Here is a 17268-nt window from a genome sequence, read left to right on the forward strand (position 1 = left end):
ACTTCAGTATATATCTGTTTTTGTTTTTTAATTGTTCATATTAAAACCCTTGTTTTAACATTGTTGTTACAAATCTGATAAATTATGGCATAAAGGACTCAAATTCATGAAGACTAACTTTTGAAAGCTCACACTCCCTGTGATTTCAAAATCCCACCACATCCCTAATAATTTTTCCCCCTTTCCATTTTCAGGCTGTAGAATGGCTTATCACGTGCCTGTCAAATGATTAACATGGGGAAACATTTGGGTTATGATTAACTTTCAGTACTGCCAAATTTTCCCTGCTGGCAGACACGTCCCTCAAATGAGACACGTCTTGAATTTTCTTGCTCACACTTATGCTCTAGGGTTTTGCTCTGCCCAGAAAGTACCAGGCTGAAACTTGTTAAATTATAATTTCTTACTCTGTTTCTATACATGAGCATGTTGTGTGATTCCCCTTGGCAGCACTCCACCATCATGGAAAGCACCAGCTCAGCACATTGCATTGCCCCATAACTGGTTATGCGTTTAACCACAGTGACTGGTGCACAAGCAGTATAGGTGGAGGAGGGAGGAAGAAAGCCAGGGAAAGCCAACACATTCCTCAGACACCAGAATACAAGTGCTTCCATAAATCCTATTGAATGTCAGCGGTGTAATGAACTTCAGCGTTCTGAGTCTGACCACACTGCTGAACCCCACTCCACACGAATGACCCAGTCTTCGGGGTTAAATGTGTACACTTGTGGTTTTCTACACAAAAGAAACATTGTGAGGATGCAGCCCACCGTTTTCAGTCATTATCCAGGCATTATTGAGAACCTGGCCTCATCTGGAAATGTATGCTGCTTCCCAAACTCCTCTCAGGAAATGACATTTCCTACAAACACTTTACTGGAGAGGGGAGTGATTAAGGGAGCGAGCGAAAGAGAGAGCCAGAGAAAAGAAAGCGTGAGGAAGAGGGGTGTTTCTAACTGGGAACAGAGCTTGCACTGTTCCGTATTATACACACACCGAAACACACACAGTGAGAAAGAGAAAGGAGAGAAAAAGAGGAGAAATATCTCACACACTTACTTTTACTGGCTGTTGAGCTGGATGTATGGAGCATTTTGGTCTGCAAAATGAAACTCTCATCTCTTGTGATGGTTCTCCTGACTAGGGCTTTGATTGGAGGTAAGCATGTTTGTTTGAAAGGAACTTTAAATTAGCTGTGAGAGTGAATGAGAATGTTCAATGATGCTGGGTGGAGAAAACGGCATCTAGAAGAAAGTTTGACAAACTTCAATGTCTTCGTGAAACTTTTACAGAAGTTTCTACTAATACCAGAAGGATGAAATAGTTTTCTTAGTGCTAATGGTGCAATTTAGCAATGTGGTTTAGCTCATGAACTACAGAAACATTGTGTCAATAAGTATTGCAAAAGTTCTAGCAAGTTAGTTGAAGAACTTTTGCAAGGAGAGCTGACCAGTAAGGATACTGTCAGTACTGTCAACTTTTTTGAGATTTCTTGTGAAATGGGACCAATCATTGTTGTAAAAATTGTGGTCATTGTGATCTGGTTTCTATACTGAACACAATGCCCTGGCTAATCAGCTATGGAGCTCAGTACTGCAGACCAAACGTTAATGCAACAAAAATTTCCAACAGCTGCATCCAATCTTCTTGATGTGTTCTCTGCTCCCTGGTTCATGAAGGCAGGCAAATGTTTTCCACCTGTAGTTTTCTTGTTTCTGGGACATGTTGAGCCTGGACATATGCAGTATGGTTTTGTAGGCCTTTGGACTAAACAAAGAGAAAAGTACTGCTAAATTTCCTGCTATGTTATTATTTATTTATTTATTTATTTATTTATTTATTTATTTATTTATTTTTGGTTGCGAAAATGGTGCAATCTAGAATCTAAACCACACACACACACACACAAACACACACTAACCTTTTAACTAAAGTTTGTATATTAGAGGTTCTCAACAATATTTGCAGATTTCATTAAGCCTTGTCTACTTAATGTTCAAGCAGCAATCACTGTAATTGTTATATATTCAAATGTGGGAAAATAAGTAGGGCCGCGCGTTCCCATATGTCATTACCATTTCCTAATCAGAGCTAATTATTGCGTATTTATCTTTGTGGTGCCAAACATTAACTATTTATTTAGTGCATTGCTACAGTATTAAAATCTGGATGAGATGATTTAAAGCCTTCTGCTAACCATGCATAACTATCCTAAGCACAGGCTTTTTTTTTTTTTTTTACATCTCATCTTATGCACTACCCCTCTCTACTCTCTCTAAGAGTGGACTGAGGCTCTGAATGTGACAGTGACCCCTGGACCCGTCTCTGTGTGTCTGGAAGGAGAAAATATTACCGTGTCATGCCTGGTCTCTCAAAGGAAGAGGAGCAACAGCGTGCTGGTTCTGCGCTGGCTCTACTTCCCAAAGCCTGAGGATGAGCGGCTGGTGGTGAAGATGAATTTCAAGAAGGCGAAGTACTACGGAAACTACAGCCTAAGCTTTTCCCAGACCAAATTTTACCTGTGGGAGGAAGTGGAAGGAGAAATATACAGCTTGCTGATCTTCAATGTATCGAGGGAAGACAGAGGCAACTACAGTTGTAAAGTGCAAGAGATACGCAAACACAGAAACAAGTGGAGGGCCTCATCAAATGGCACAGGGAGCATGGAGCTACGAGGTAATGGCTATGATTTTGTTTTTAATGATATTAATATTATACATGCATTTATATATATATTATTATATATTAAGCAGTTTTCAGAATAATGTGCAGTGGTAGACATCCTGGTTGTTTCAGTATTACCTTGAATATTACTGAATATCATTGCGGCTGTTTTGTGATTATGAACTCAAAACAGTCCTGTAACACGAAATGATTCATCTGGAAAACAGAATATCATCATCCTATATATAACTTATCATATCATATGATATGCCAATCATTCCAGTCTAGATAAAAGTTATCACTGAGCCTATTTCCTAAAAATCATGTGGATGAAATGAACAGGACATCGCTTTCTCTTAAAAATCGCAATTTCTATTGTAAGCTTTACCTCATCTATTAGTTTTTCTGAATATGTAGGTTTTGGGATCCCACCTTCTTTGTATATACATCATTTAGCCTAGAAATGGTGCCAGAACAAACGGAGCAGAGGGCTGTAAATGTGAGGGATTTGGACAGGTTCTAAGGACGGAGCAGGGGATATTGGCAAGCATTCATCAAAAATATTTACTCTGGCTGTTTTAGTTTTCCTCTGCTGCTCCGGGGCTCTGAGCGAGAGGTCCTGTATGCTTTATATATATATTAGGTTAAGCATTCAGCTGATAAGAAGTGATTGTCTAAAGTGTCTTTGCCCTTCACAAAAAGACAATTCGGTAGTACTTATTATACTGTAAAGTTTTCTTTGTTGAACATGACATGTCATTTCTTTCTTTTGTTTTGAGATAATCCCTACTTTTATTATGCAAATTAAGCCATTAGCCAAGCCAGTTCATACAGCACAGACTATGCAAAAAGCTAAAAATATATATTTTTTCTTCATAGAAAACAGCATTGTGCATGAAATGAGGCAGGAAGAACTCCACAGACTGATTTATGCAGTTTTGTTAAGGCTCTGTATATTTACACTGTAGAGAATGCAAACAGCAGACATTTTGTGGTTTTGCTGGTAACACATTTAGACAACCACAAATTCCCCACATGCACTGAGCTTAAAGAGGCAAAAACAAAGAACAAACACAGTGAGGTTATAGGGAAGGATATAGAGGTCATGGTTCAGCACAGAACAGGGAATTTGAGCTGTTAAAGATATAGAAAAATAACAACAACAACCAGCTGAGATGCAGATCAGAGTTGCAGCACAGAGCACAAGTCGCCTGCAACAACTGAGTCCCAGTTCATGCACTTCACAAACAAAAAGCACAGCACGGACAAATCTAGTTTTCTTTTAACATTCTCCATGCTTATAATTTAGATCAGAATACACATTTTTAAAGAATGTGCTTTCATTACTTTTCTGCAGAGCTAGTGGAAAAACAAGTTAAACTCAGCAGTTGGACAAGCTTTACAGCTCCTCTTCAAACAGCAAATGCAGCTCACATGTGGACTTGTGTACCAGAACGGAGCCTGTTATTAATGCAGGTCTGGGCTCCGTCTGAGTGTAAGCCAGTGTTAATGAACAGCACATGGGCCGTGAAAAAAAAGATGTACACCTAGTTCCATTAGAGCCCAGAGCAGGGAAAGAGAGAGATAAAGCAGGAAAGCAGCCATGAAGCCAGTAAAGGCTTTATCATGCTGTTTGAAGGTCTTAAGAAGAAAGACAGAGTCTAGGTATTTCTTTTTTTTTTTTTTTGCGTTTTCTTTTTTCCATACTTCTTTATCTTATAATCGTAATTAAGTCCATGTGATCAAACATTGATTTTTATGGTAAAATAATGTGGTGTAAGGCTCATGGAGAAATATATAGCAAATGTTAACATGTTTATACAATATGCATAAATAGTATTAGAAATAGGAATCCTGTTCAGCAATGAGACATCATCTGGTTTAAGAATTCTTCTTAGCTTAGCTTCATTCAACCATATCCGTTTATGCGTTAAAATATTCAAAATGAAATGAACACTAGCATTAAAATATGACTTGGGTCAAATCAAATAAAAGTAGCTATTATACTGTATGCTTCATATTGCAATGTATTAACATATACTATTATAGAAGATTATAGAAAATGTCCTTGGCCTGGTTTTACTGGAGTCTCATGACACAAAAATCTCCAGACTTTCTTCAGCTTGCCATAGACTATGCATTTGTTTGGGAAGATGAGTGTTTAAAGTAAAGACTAAAACAACACGATGGAGTATGCGGTTATAAGAAAATAATTAGTGATGTGGTGATGCAAGGTGTTGCATTACACTAATTATTTTACTACAGCAGTTTGCTCACATTTTTTTTTGTTAATAATAATAGAAAAATGCAGCTTGTCATGTTAAGTAAACCTAACCCTCCTTCATGAAAACATTCTTTTGTCAGTTCCAGCTTTTTCATTACAAAGCACTGACACTGGAGACTCCTTTAAAAAAATATTAAATAAACATCTCCTCACACACACACACACACACACACATCAATAAGCATCAAAAGACTTCACAAATCAATGAGCATCCTTTATTATGGGGAGAAACATTTGTTTATATGAAGAGTTTGCTATACAAGTGCTTGTGTACATTGTTAGAGAATATCATATAGGAAGGAGGCAATTAATATAAACCATTTGTGTAAAGCTACTGCATCATTTGAGAAAATGAACCTTCTGACAAAATTCTACTCTATTAACAGTTGTATTATGCAAAACAAACCATACAGTTAAATTTGTAGAAATATATAGTACTAAATTTTGTAAATATCTTCTTGGGTACTCCTTGAGCACTGAAATCTACACAAATGTCCTACAGTTTGTAAAAAAACAAACAAACAAAAAAAAAAACATGCTTAAACCATCACTATCCTATAATCTTCCCACAATGGGTAATAAAAATATTTTTAAATGCAGTCTATGTTTATAATTAGTTAGGTTTCTCAAGATTTCCAAACTCTATTGTGTCTGGTTGATTTTGATAATAAATGTGCTTCAGTATATGTCCCAGGATTAGAAATATTCTCTATAAATGCATATTCACAATCGTATATCGTGAAAATGATTGCACTTTGCTGTGAGAGTGGGCTTTTTATTTTATTGCACATAGGAGGCAACTTTAGGAGTTTAATCCAACCTAAAGCAATGTGTTACTGGGAGGTGCGGCTCTCTTCACATTTATTAAACCTGTTTCTCCCTTTATGATTCCAGTGCACTACCTAGGAGTCCCGGAGAGCACTGATAACATCTGGCGCTGGTTTCAAGGTATAGAGTGATTTCTAATTTAAATAAACAGTGATACTATAGGCATACTGTATGCACTCTAGTCTGGAACATATCTCCACCATGAGAGAGTAATAGTCAATTACTCATATTTTCTTTAACGGGAAAAGAGCACACATCTCTAAAAGCAGCTCTTCTTTGGCCCAGTTTTTTGGCCAGCCCTTTCCCATGAGAGCACTCTCCACTCTTATATGAAAGCACTTGCAGGATTGCAGGGAAACACAGAGTGCTATCCTGTTTCCTATACTTTTCAACAAAAGCACAAAATTGAGTATATGCTCATTGCAAGAATGCAAAAATTACTCTGTGGCATATTTTGGGGAACTTAAATAAGGAGAACTGTATGCCTATGTTCACATACTAATAGCACAAACAGTCTGATTTTCTTATTCAAATTCTTCCTGTTCCAAATTTTGAATGCAAAATGAGTTTGTAATAAACATGTTTGTGAAGTGTGAACTACATAAAATATTTTATAACCTTCACTTTTAAGTGTTTCTTTCCCCCGATGCCGTATTTGCTGTTCAGGATCATCTGACCCTCTTCTGGTCAGATTGATCTGCATCTATTTGTGTTTAGTGTAAATAGACACTGCATATAAAATGCATCTTTGGAGCATGCTGTTGCTGGGCGTCACTCTGACATCTCTTTTGTGATTTTGCAGATCTTTATCTGTGTGCAGTGCTGATCTGCTCTGTTGGTCTCATTTCTACACTTCTTTTCATCATGAGAATTGCATGTCAATACATGCGGCATAAACAAAGAGGAAAAGGTGATGAGATTTATTTTCTACCATCTAAGCAGACACTTCATTTTTTATTTTACACAATTCACTTGCTTCACTATTTTGCATAACAATTAAAACAATTAAAAATGTTCACCAAAGTAGATTCCCGACTTTTAATATTAACCATATGATAAGAATTGCTTTAACATTAATTAAATTCTTGTAATTTTTTTAATATATTCAGACAGATTCTATTTGGTGAAATGTCCAGAGAGCAGGTAAGACATTATAAGATTTCTGTTTGTTTGTTTGTTTGTTTGTTTGTTTGTTTGTTTGTTTGTTTGTTTGTTTATTTATTTATTTATTTATTTATTTATTTATTTATTTATTTAATTATATTTTTTTTTTCATGAAATGTTCTTTAGCTCTGGAGAGACAGTGACCAGTGTTGCCAGCTCATCTCCTGGAATGCACAGGAAAGAAAAAAGACATAAAACACCACCCAAAGACATCACTGCATCGCCGCCAGTCATACCAGTGAAAGGTCTGACTTCCAGAACAAACCCTGCTGATCCTAAAATAACAGAGCCCTAAACGCTGGCAGCCCGTAAACATTAAGCTTTAAGCATTGAATCATATGGTCTTTAATCTGTTTTCCTTAACATCAGTTTAACTTTCTTGGCATTAACCTTTGGTTTTAATTCAGTAATTCCTGATATTATCTCATTATAAGGAGTACAATAAGCAATCTGTGGCTTATTTTATTGCAATAGGAGTCAAGTGATTTAGTGTGTGTTAAATGTTTGGTTACGCTTCATGGCATCACATCATCTAAGAGGAGAAAATGTTCACTGAGCTTCAGCTATGAACATCCTGAATTGTGCTATTACATTTTGCAATAATCAAGAATGAATTATATCTGCCATTTCCATTTAGGGGCTTTCTACTGAATTTAGAAATGCAGTCCTTTTGCAATCTATAATTGATTTTATTTTTATTTTTATCTTTATTTTTAATCTTTTTTTTTTCTTTATCTTTTTTTTTGCAGCTCCTGTTCCAAGTAAGCCACGCAGGACCAAACTTTTAAAAGTCCAGCCTAGAAAAACACACATGGTAAGGATGTGTTTTATTTAACTTGAACCAGCCATTCACTCACGCAGTATAACAGTGAAAGAAATTAAGCAACATTGAAATAATTTCATGAGGATTTATGCTCCTGCTTGGGTAATAATTGAATAATTCCTGTGCATAATCCTATTTTTACAAATTTCATAATATTTGTTTTCTAAAAACCTTGCATACCTAATCTTTATGTCAATTGAATTATTACTTGCAATATGCAAGGGAGAAATGATTGTTTTTGGTTGTTGATATTGCTGTATCACCATTTTCATGACTTGTAATTGCATTTACCTTTATTGCTTTTTGAAACACAATTATTTATTTAGCAAACTTGATTCTCATTGCATTACCTTTCAGTAAAATTATTGCAGAAAGATTAAAATCAGAGGAAAGTGTAGAGTGGAAAAAAGGGAATTAATGTGTGGTACTTAATCCTTTCTCTAAGAAAGGTTATTTTTCAGACTGTACCTGATATAACTGACAGGACGTTGAAATTAAATACGTGGTGAAGTGTTATTATAAAAAATATGTTTTTCAATTAAATGTGAATATTGTTAAATTTTTATGGACATTAGGGTATACAAGATTAAAATAAATGCATACTATTTATTAATTTATTTACGTTTATTTGTTTACAGCATATATTATATGTCCAGACAGCTGCACTGTGCAGACAGTGCTTACTTTTTACTTTCTATGGTCTGACAGTGAAATAAGAAAAAGAAAACAGGAATATAAAAAAATAAACCTATGGTACAGACTATATAAATTCTATATAAATAAGGAAAGGAAAATAGAAAAGGAAATAGCAGCTTCTATTGGGCAAATTTAAATATAAATTATAATTCAGTGTTTTTCTGCACAACTTTATCCCTATAGATTGTTTTGTGACTAAAACTAAAACTTTTTCCAAGGACACAAGCAACATTTTTTCCAGACAAACCAATCCTAAAGTTGGATCTGTAATTTCATGTTGATGTGTCCATGCATTCCCAGATCACTGAATGCAATTCCAGACCCTGACCACATACAGTAGTCTTCACCACACTGAAACGCCCTGCTTTTTTTTTCTCTGCTCTTCCTGTCCTGTAGCTGCGGGTGGCAGATGACAGCCTGACATACGCCGAGCTGGAACTGGTCAAGCGAACGCCCGAGGCTAAAAGAAGCAACTCAGGAGCTGCACAGCTGGAGACCAACGCACACTGCACAGGAACTGTGTACGCTCAGATCCTCTTTGTGGAAAAGCAAGTGTAAATTCAGTTGAAGTTGTTTTGTAGCAGAATTATTTATGATTTAGCTTTCGGTATTGTTTATAGGATCAACTGTTGTTACATTATTTTTAGTACAGAGGCAGAAGTCTGTTTTGTAATTGGGTACATTCTCCAGCTGTCTGTGAGCACATGATTTCTATATGTATATTTTTCTTTTTTATAAACAAAGAGGAAATATTGCTTTATTGTTGGATTTAATCCAATACCCATATTTAATTCTGATTTTATAATTGTGTAAGAAATGTAATAAAATATGGCATTGTTTGTTACAACCTATATTTCTTTTCAAGTCATCAGGGTCCTGTGAACATTACAATGATTGCAGTTGTAGATTCATAAATAGGAAGCAATTCTACCTCACATAAAACATCAAGCTTCATACAGGGACTAATGCAACCCACAGACCATTTAAGTAATTCCACCATCAACATATACGATATGCATGTTTGTTAGTACACTCTGGGGCTGATGTATAAGTATTTCCGCCCCTATTGAATGGCAGAATGCCATCTATAGCATAGTAGGGTAAAAGGTCAAAATGAAAAATTCTTGGCTTATGAATACCAGCTCCATCTGTCTTAGTGCCTCGGTGCGCTCTCAGGCCTGCTGTAATTCTGTGTTTGAGGTGTGAGTGAGAGTGTCTGAGTGTGTCTCCTCTGTACAGCTCAGAGTTAGTGACTATGATGAACCCTCTAATGGTTACATTTATTCAAATTAAACTAATTGTGATCATGGTTAATAATTAGTTTTACAGTGCATTATAATTGGGTTAGACTACAAGATGGTTCTGCCTAGATGCTATAATTTATTTGATTTAATTATTCAGAAGTGCCCAAATGGTTTGACATTTTAATATCATAAAACCACTGACGTATTAAAACTGAGATAGCCATTGTCTTTTGAGAAGGTCATTTGACTCTCTCTCTCTCTCTCTGAGATATATGATGATTATTTTCCAGTCTATTAAGCTCCTCCACTTAGCACAATTAGCCACTCACACAAAGGTTAAAGAGAGCGACCCCCCTCTCTTGGCTGTGGTCACAGTGCATATTAATGAGCAGCTCCACTGGTAGGCTAGCAGAGGGACCTGAGCTGGTTCAGAAAGAGAGAGAGCGAGAGAGAGAGAGAGAGACTAGGTCCAAAGATTAGTCACAAGTGCAAGGTAAACACAAAATTCAGTGAATCTCACAAAAAGTATGATGACCTCATAGAGTAAGGTGAATATGGGGCTAACATGCTTTTTTGTATGAAGTTATTCCATGTGGAAATTGCAGGAGAGAGACTGGAGCCGAGAAGTTCCACAACAGAGAAAACCACAAACTGGAGAGAGACTTTAACATGAACAACAAATAAAAAAAAATAATTATGAAACACACGAAACATCCCTTTTATCTACACTCAAATCTGTTGCTTTGCTCTAAACAGCATCCGCTTTTAAATTCAATCCAGATGCTCCATACGTGTTTTTCTTTTGTTTTGTAAAGCTCTTGTGGATGAAATTTGATTCTATCACTGTGCGAAAGTACACATAGTCAAATCATCTCTTTCCACAATGCTTGATAAGAAATTCTGTTAAAAACAGCTATGAAACCAAATGTTAAGAATAATATATACCTCCCACATGCACCTTAATGTACACTAATGAACTGACACACCCTAAAGTATCATGGATTAAAGCATCCTGTTATGGTGATGCTATGCTCCCATTGCACACAGCAGCTCTGCTCCCACTTCTTCTTCTCCTTCTCGTCTGCTTAATGACAACCATTAAGACGATGCAATCTCAAAAGGTTGGGAGTAAAGCAACAATTAACCCTCTTCCTGGGGGAGGTACGTGGAGCATGGCCTAATGGGAGTATCGTCAGCTCCACATAATCACAGCTCATCTCTGCCCTCGCCTGTAACAGCCGATAAGGAACAGTAGTGTAAAAAGGGAAAATCCAAAGTATAACACAGTAATGCCACACCTACATCATATACCAGAGACCGAAAGAAAAGTAATGTTAAATCATAGGTTGGGAAATCCATCGCAATTACCTGTTAGTTTAAGTTTGTATCTTATGCTTTTTGTTTCTATTTAATAAATATTATACTAATTCATTTTCTTTATCTGCAGTAAAACTTTATCCTGGTCAGGGTTGCAGTGGATCCAGAAAATAAAATATCCTGGGAACACAGAGTGTGTTGAAGGAATACAGGTCCATCACAGCACATTATGCACACACACACACACACACACACACACACTTTCACACCTATGGGTAATTTGTCTGTGTAGCCAGTCCACCTACAGACAATAGAAGAAGCAAGAAAAACACTATGGACAGACAGTAATGAATACATTTTATTTGCTAGTGTATTCATTTTATAGAGTGAATAACGCTGTGGTTTCATATTCTTGTATCGGTAAAATTCTGTAGCAATCAGTTCATTTTTTATTATTATTTGTTTAATTTTTCATAGAATATGGATGTAAGTCTTTCAAAAATGTAACTAAAACACTGCACTGATGGGAGAACAAGGTTCTTTCAAGGACAATTTTGATATTCTGTGCTTGCAGTTATGTCAATTAAATACAACTCCATTAATTTAATTACGACTTGAGCAGAAGACAGGTTGTCAGAGAAAGGTGATTAAATCCCAGACAAAATATTTCGCTGTAGTTCTGAAATATATTGGAAAAAATGTCTTAATCTTTATAAAATGTTACACACTTATAGTACGTATGTTTCATGTTTTTAAGTTTTCATTTTAGAATCAGGATAAAAAAATCTAAAGGGAAACTTTCTCTTATTTGGGTTTTTGATTATTTATTACCAGTTTCTCTGGTAAAGATAAACAAAACATTCTGGTGGATAACAAAAGTCAGTTTGTGAGTTTGGAGCTCTACTGTGAGAATTTATGAGCATGCAGGACAAACTTGCTTGCTAAGCATTTCTTAAAACCACAAAAGAAAGTGGGAAAAAAAAATCCTAAACAACATAAGCTTCTCTGTTAGTTGAACAAAACACACTGTCAAGCTGGAATGGTTGAGTCACTCTTGTTCTGTAAAAATTTCCCTGTATAAAAAGCAACTTAATCAGCATGAGGCACAAGCAATGCAGAAACATCTGATTCACTGTTGCACAAAACGTGCACTGTATTCACATATATGTACATGCTAGAGACTAACACAAAAGGTTGTCATTAGTTTTTACAACCTGGATTTGAATGCCAGACCGTGAGCAGAAGCCAGCTGCTCAGTGACAGACACATGCCCATACAAAATGATCACATGAGCCATCAAGACGTATGAAAAAGTAGAGTGAAAAAAAAAACAATCTACAGCTAAGATAACACATGCCTGGGACACGGCTGGCCATAAAATTCCAACAGGCCAATGTTTCTAAAATAAACATCATTTGGCTTCATTTGGGGAAAAAGGAGGAGTAAGAGACCATACAATAAAAATGATCTGTACTGTGGCTCAAATCGAAAAACACACACACACACACACACACACACCTAAAATCTGCAGCATCCTTCATTTCTTAAATAAGCAGTGTTCTGTTTCTGGCTTGAATAAGAATGCCTCAGTGAGTCCAAGAAACTATGCGTCATCCCTCAAACACGGCAGGCGCTGTGCAGATCTCTGGAGTCAGCAGTGGTGTGGCAGTCCCAGATGAGCTGCGCGCTGAGTATCAGGACATGATTGATGTTTTCAGTTGCCTGTCTTCAGTCCTCATAGGTCCAGGCAAACACCCTGCCCCAGGCATCACCTACCAGTAGTGTACCATGAGTCCTGCCATTAAACACACACACACACACACACGCACACACACACACATATGTGAGAATAAAGAGCCAATCAGTAAAGAGGAAAAAGATTCAATCATCTGCTTTGTCGCTGAAGTTTGAGATTTTTTATACTTACATATCAATATTACCTGATAATATTATAAAAGGATCATAATAATAATCATGATGATAAACATATAAGTATAGTAAAAAAAAATCTCTCTTTGTGGCCTTTATAGCCTGGATGTTTTTCCCTGCCATTCTGGCTTGCTCATTAGGGATCTGTAATCCAGCTTGAGCCAATATCTATTGTTAAAAGTGCTACATGAATAAAACAGAATTGAATTAAAGTAAATAATTCATCATTTAAAAAATTTTCCCTTGGGATCAATAGTCAGTCCATCCATCCATTCATCGATTCATCCATCCATCCATCCATCCATCCATCCATCCGTCCATCCATCAGGACCCAGACAAGCTATAATAAACACTCTTATTGGGGGGAATACTGTATACCAGCTCACAGTCCAGGACTTTATCTGTGTAAACATCTGGCCTTTATACCTGGATATGGCCAGTGCAGTGACAGCAGGATTGTTTTTGTAGCGGCGACGGGAGATGATCTGACTCCGATTCAGTTCTCGGCACAGCACCAGGTGTTTCTCCCATCTCGTCCTGGTGCGCTCTGCGAGAAGCATACAACAAGCCGAAGAGTGAGAAACAAGTCGCTGCTTTTATTAATGGTCAGCATGTTGTTAAATTGAGAAAAATACATCTAATATAAAGCGTTCACTGTTACAAAGAGTTCCCCCCAATTTAATTTGTGTGTTGTGATACTTATATGCTCTGACGCTGTGCTGTAACCAATGTGCACCAAATTGGATTTGGGTATTATTGCTTTCTAAATTGCATGCCTACATCAGCGAAATTGCTCATCAGTGTTTACCGGCTGTATGTTTAATAACTTTGCCCCATAATTCCTTGCAGCTAGCCCTAATGGCTTACACGAAACAGCGCACAATTATGAACTTTTCTCTGGATCCCTCCAAGTCAAACTTCTAGCCGAGTCTCAGCCATGACACTTAAGAGTAGAGACAATGTAATTAGATTTACAAACAACGTGTTTGAATGACACCTCATGGTTTGTTTCTGCTATTTCATTTCAAGCATTACTTGAAAAAAATACATTTTACCAGATAATAGTGTTTCGTTTCCCAATACTACAAGACAATTTTTGTTATATTGTTTCTATAGAACAGCACATTAGATGCATTAGGGAAGCTTATGGTTGAAATAGTCTTATAACCAACCAATCTAATCCAACACAGAGCCTGAGGCAACTAAGAACTAGAGAAAATCCAGGCTCTTGTTCGACGTTGCTGTTAAGGTGAAGTATATTAGTGTTACCTGTGTTCTCTGTAGACGGGGATACAGCATCCCCCGGAGACACCGAATGCTCTTCATGTCCAGGTAATTGTACCTTTGTATATTCAGTCTTCCATATCTGCAAGAGAGCCACACAGCTAATGAAGAAAAAAAAATCAAAAGCAATAGAGGCTATAATCATAAATCAAATTGGGAGTCCATTGATGTAGCACAGGTCTGTGCTCCAATTTGATGCCTAATTTAGAAACCATTTTGATTTAATAACTGCTCTTAGCTCATCTAAAGTGAGCATATGTTACTATCACTGCTTCCTTGGGACTCCAGATCCCAGCCGGCGAGGCATTTTTCAATACCACAGTCATCATATTTGAATATTTTGCAGCTGCAATGCCTTACTATTAAACAGACAAAGCCTTTGAGGAATGATTTATTACCTATAGACAGGATTTACTTGTATGAGAACTATTTCCTATTATTGCTCATTGTCTTATTATTGCTCATTTAAAATAATGATACGGTCTAAACACCGATAATGCCTAAGGCAGAAAAGTGTATATCCATAGTAAGAGTGGTTTAAATTGTAGGGCACTCACCCTAACAATACCATCTGCACAGCCAGTGATAATGACATTGCGTGGGTCCCACTCATACTTCTGTGTGAAGCAACAGCACAGGATGCTGCCCTCCGGTCCATACGGGGTGTTTACAGAGGCTAGCAGCTGGCCTTTCATTGTCCACAGGTACAGATTTGTCCCTGAACATGACACAATCTCACCCTGAGGGACAGAAAGAAAATAGTGGACTACAATGTAATCATGTATCAGACTTGAACTACTCACTTTACAAAGTGAAGGTGATGCAAATAATACACTTGGAAGAGCCCATGATTCATACCAGTCAACCAATTTAGACACACCTGCATATTCCTTTGTACAATGTTTCCATAATTTTATAATAATAATTAAGGCAAAAACACTAAGAAATAACAGAGAGACCAAGTAAAGTGTTACATAAATATTTTATATCTTATAACATTATTCCCAGCATTATGAAGCTGGGCACACTCTTGGCATCTTTTCAACCAGCTTCGTGAGGAGCTTCACCCAGGAGGCTTTTAGGAAACAATTTCATTTTAAACAAAAGATATTTATTTAAAGACCAAACTCACTACATCTTAAAATATGGGTTGACTCAAAAATAATTATGTATACACAAGAATTAAATTTTAAACTTATTTATTTACATTTGTCAAAGAAATAGAGTTTAATCACAAGGTTTTTTTTTAATCAGAATGTCTTTAAGAGAATGAAAATTAGAATTCAATTGTTTTCTGTACCCTGTTTGACTATTCAGATGGGCTACAGTTTGAGGACTGTGCAGTTTCTGCCACAGTGAGGAGGGAAGGATGTGGCCTCCCCTTCCTCATCATACTGGACGGTTTTGGCAGCAGGCCACAGAGCTGAAAGAGCATCACTACACATCACTCAGCACAAAAAAATGAGCCACCCAGCACTGTGACCTGAACCTGTCACACTATTTCCCAGTGACTACAGAGTGCAAAAGGCAAATGGTTAAATAAATATCAGAAGAGAATAGACAGATGGGGAGTGGGATAAGAGAACAGAAGGGCAGATGAGAGGTTAAGATAAGCAGTGAGGAAACCCCAGGGTAAATTCTATGTATGTAAACTTACAGTAAGATCATTGATGGCTAAAGCAGTAACACTGGATGAGTGTGCAGGAAGCTGAGTGATGTAGTTGAGTTCCTCCAGGTCCCATAAGATACATGTCTGGTCCTGAGAGCCGCTAATTATCACACTGTGGGACTCAGACACTACTACACAAGTCACTGTGTCTGTGTGTCCGTATAGGGCCTGTGAGTGAGATGGAAACGTAAAAAATGAATAAGTAAATAAATAAATAAAAATTAAAATCTTAAATAACATTAAATACTCTCCAAACAGTTCAATAAGTATCCTCACAGACCACAATCTGGGGGTGGACCAAAATATATCCAAGTATTTTCAAAAATACAGTAATAATACATGCATAAGCTTGGCTATAGTTTCAGAATCTTGTGTTTAAACATTAACCTGTGTGGCTGTTGTTCACAGACATTTTGGTAAATTATTTAGCTGAAAGCAGATCAATGATGCAGAGATTAGCTACAGGGCTAGAGACATTAGTTAAGAAATGAAAGAGTTCTCGCAGTCTTTTCCTTTTTGTCTCCTTACACAACTGATTATGAAAACAGAATGTGTGAAGATTATTGGAAAGTGAAGCGTGAGTTTATTCTCCCCATATCAATTTCAAAGGCAGTTCAGAGTCAGTGTTCCTAGTCAAAATGTAAACATAACATAACAATCTATATTGTCTTATTACAATAATTAGTAATGGTTAAGCATTAAAAGGAAAGTTGTCCTCATCTAGTCATGTTAGCAGCTTATCCATAGCTTTGTTTGCAAGGTAGTGATTTTTGTTTGTTTGTTTTTTTTAAATGAAACTGGACCTTTACACATTTAAGTTGAATAGGCCTTATCTATAGACTGTCTACTACCTGTCACATGACTGTTATGAGCATGGCTATTAAATGATTTCCTGATAAAACATTAACAGTTTATAATTCATGTTTATTAGATTAACTGCAGACAGACTATAAACTGTTAGATTGTTCCTTTTGTTTTCACTTTATTTGAATAGTGAAGTTTACGAATATTTATTTATTTAGTAGCTGATCCATGAACTAGTCCTTAGTGGTTTTACAATTTCACAAATCCAGCCAATGTTTTTTTTTCTTTCTTATTGAATTGCAGTAACCTGAGAAAAGAAAAATAACCCATGATACTCTTTTTCATCATTTCTTGGAATCAACATGTTGTTATGGATAATGGGGTTCCTGACCTGTTTGAGTTTCATGTACTTGAGCTTGTCCTTATGGATGGAAACATCCCACACACACACCACTGTGCTGCTCCCAGCTGTGATGATGATATTACTGTTGGGACAGGCAGCACACATGGCCTCTCCCCAGTCCGACAGACCTTCCCACACTGCAAAGTCCTGACACAC

General features: G+C 36.8%; 2 protein-coding genes across 2 annotated transcripts in view; one reads left to right on the top strand and one right to left on the bottom strand.

Annotated features, from left to right (window-relative positions):
- The first annotated feature begins 1018 nt into the window (after positions 1 to 1018).
- On the top strand, positions 1019 to 9647 carry vstm4a (V-set and transmembrane domain containing 4a). The gene is made up of 8 exons (XM_058384466.1): positions 1019 to 1161; positions 2284 to 2679; positions 5846 to 5899; positions 6582 to 6689; positions 6889 to 6922; positions 7070 to 7188; positions 7693 to 7757; positions 8859 to 9647. Exons 1-8 carry the CDS (start codon positions 1110 to 1112, stop codon positions 9018 to 9020), a joined length of 990 nt encoding a protein of 329 aa, XP_058240449.1. The 5' UTR covers positions 1019 to 1109; the 3' UTR covers positions 9021 to 9647.
- Positions 9648 to 11363: 1716 nt separating this feature from the next.
- Positions 11364 to 17268, bottom strand: part of wdfy4 (WDFY family member 4) — a 43432-nt gene continuing 37527 nt past the window's right edge. Inside the window, exons 57-62 of the mRNA XM_058384441.1 lie at positions 17101 to 17259; positions 15894 to 16073; positions 14794 to 14976; positions 14222 to 14318; positions 13379 to 13499; positions 11364 to 12818 (exon numbers count right to left, since the gene is read on the bottom strand). Coding sequence (XP_058240424.1) covers positions 12752 to 12818; positions 13379 to 13499; positions 14222 to 14318; positions 14794 to 14976; positions 15894 to 16073; positions 17101 to 17259 — 807 coding nt within the window. The 3' untranslated portion in view covers positions 11364 to 12751. The remainder of the gene's footprint in view (positions 12819 to 13378; positions 13500 to 14221; positions 14319 to 14793; positions 14977 to 15893; positions 16074 to 17100; positions 17260 to 17268) is intronic.

The sequence above is a fragment of the Hemibagrus wyckioides genome, linkage group LG03 (assembly GCF_019097595.1).
Source record: "Hemibagrus wyckioides isolate EC202008001 linkage group LG03, SWU_Hwy_1.0, whole genome shotgun sequence".
NCBI classification, from domain to species: Eukaryota; Metazoa; Chordata; class Actinopteri; order Siluriformes; family Bagridae; genus Hemibagrus; species Hemibagrus wyckioides.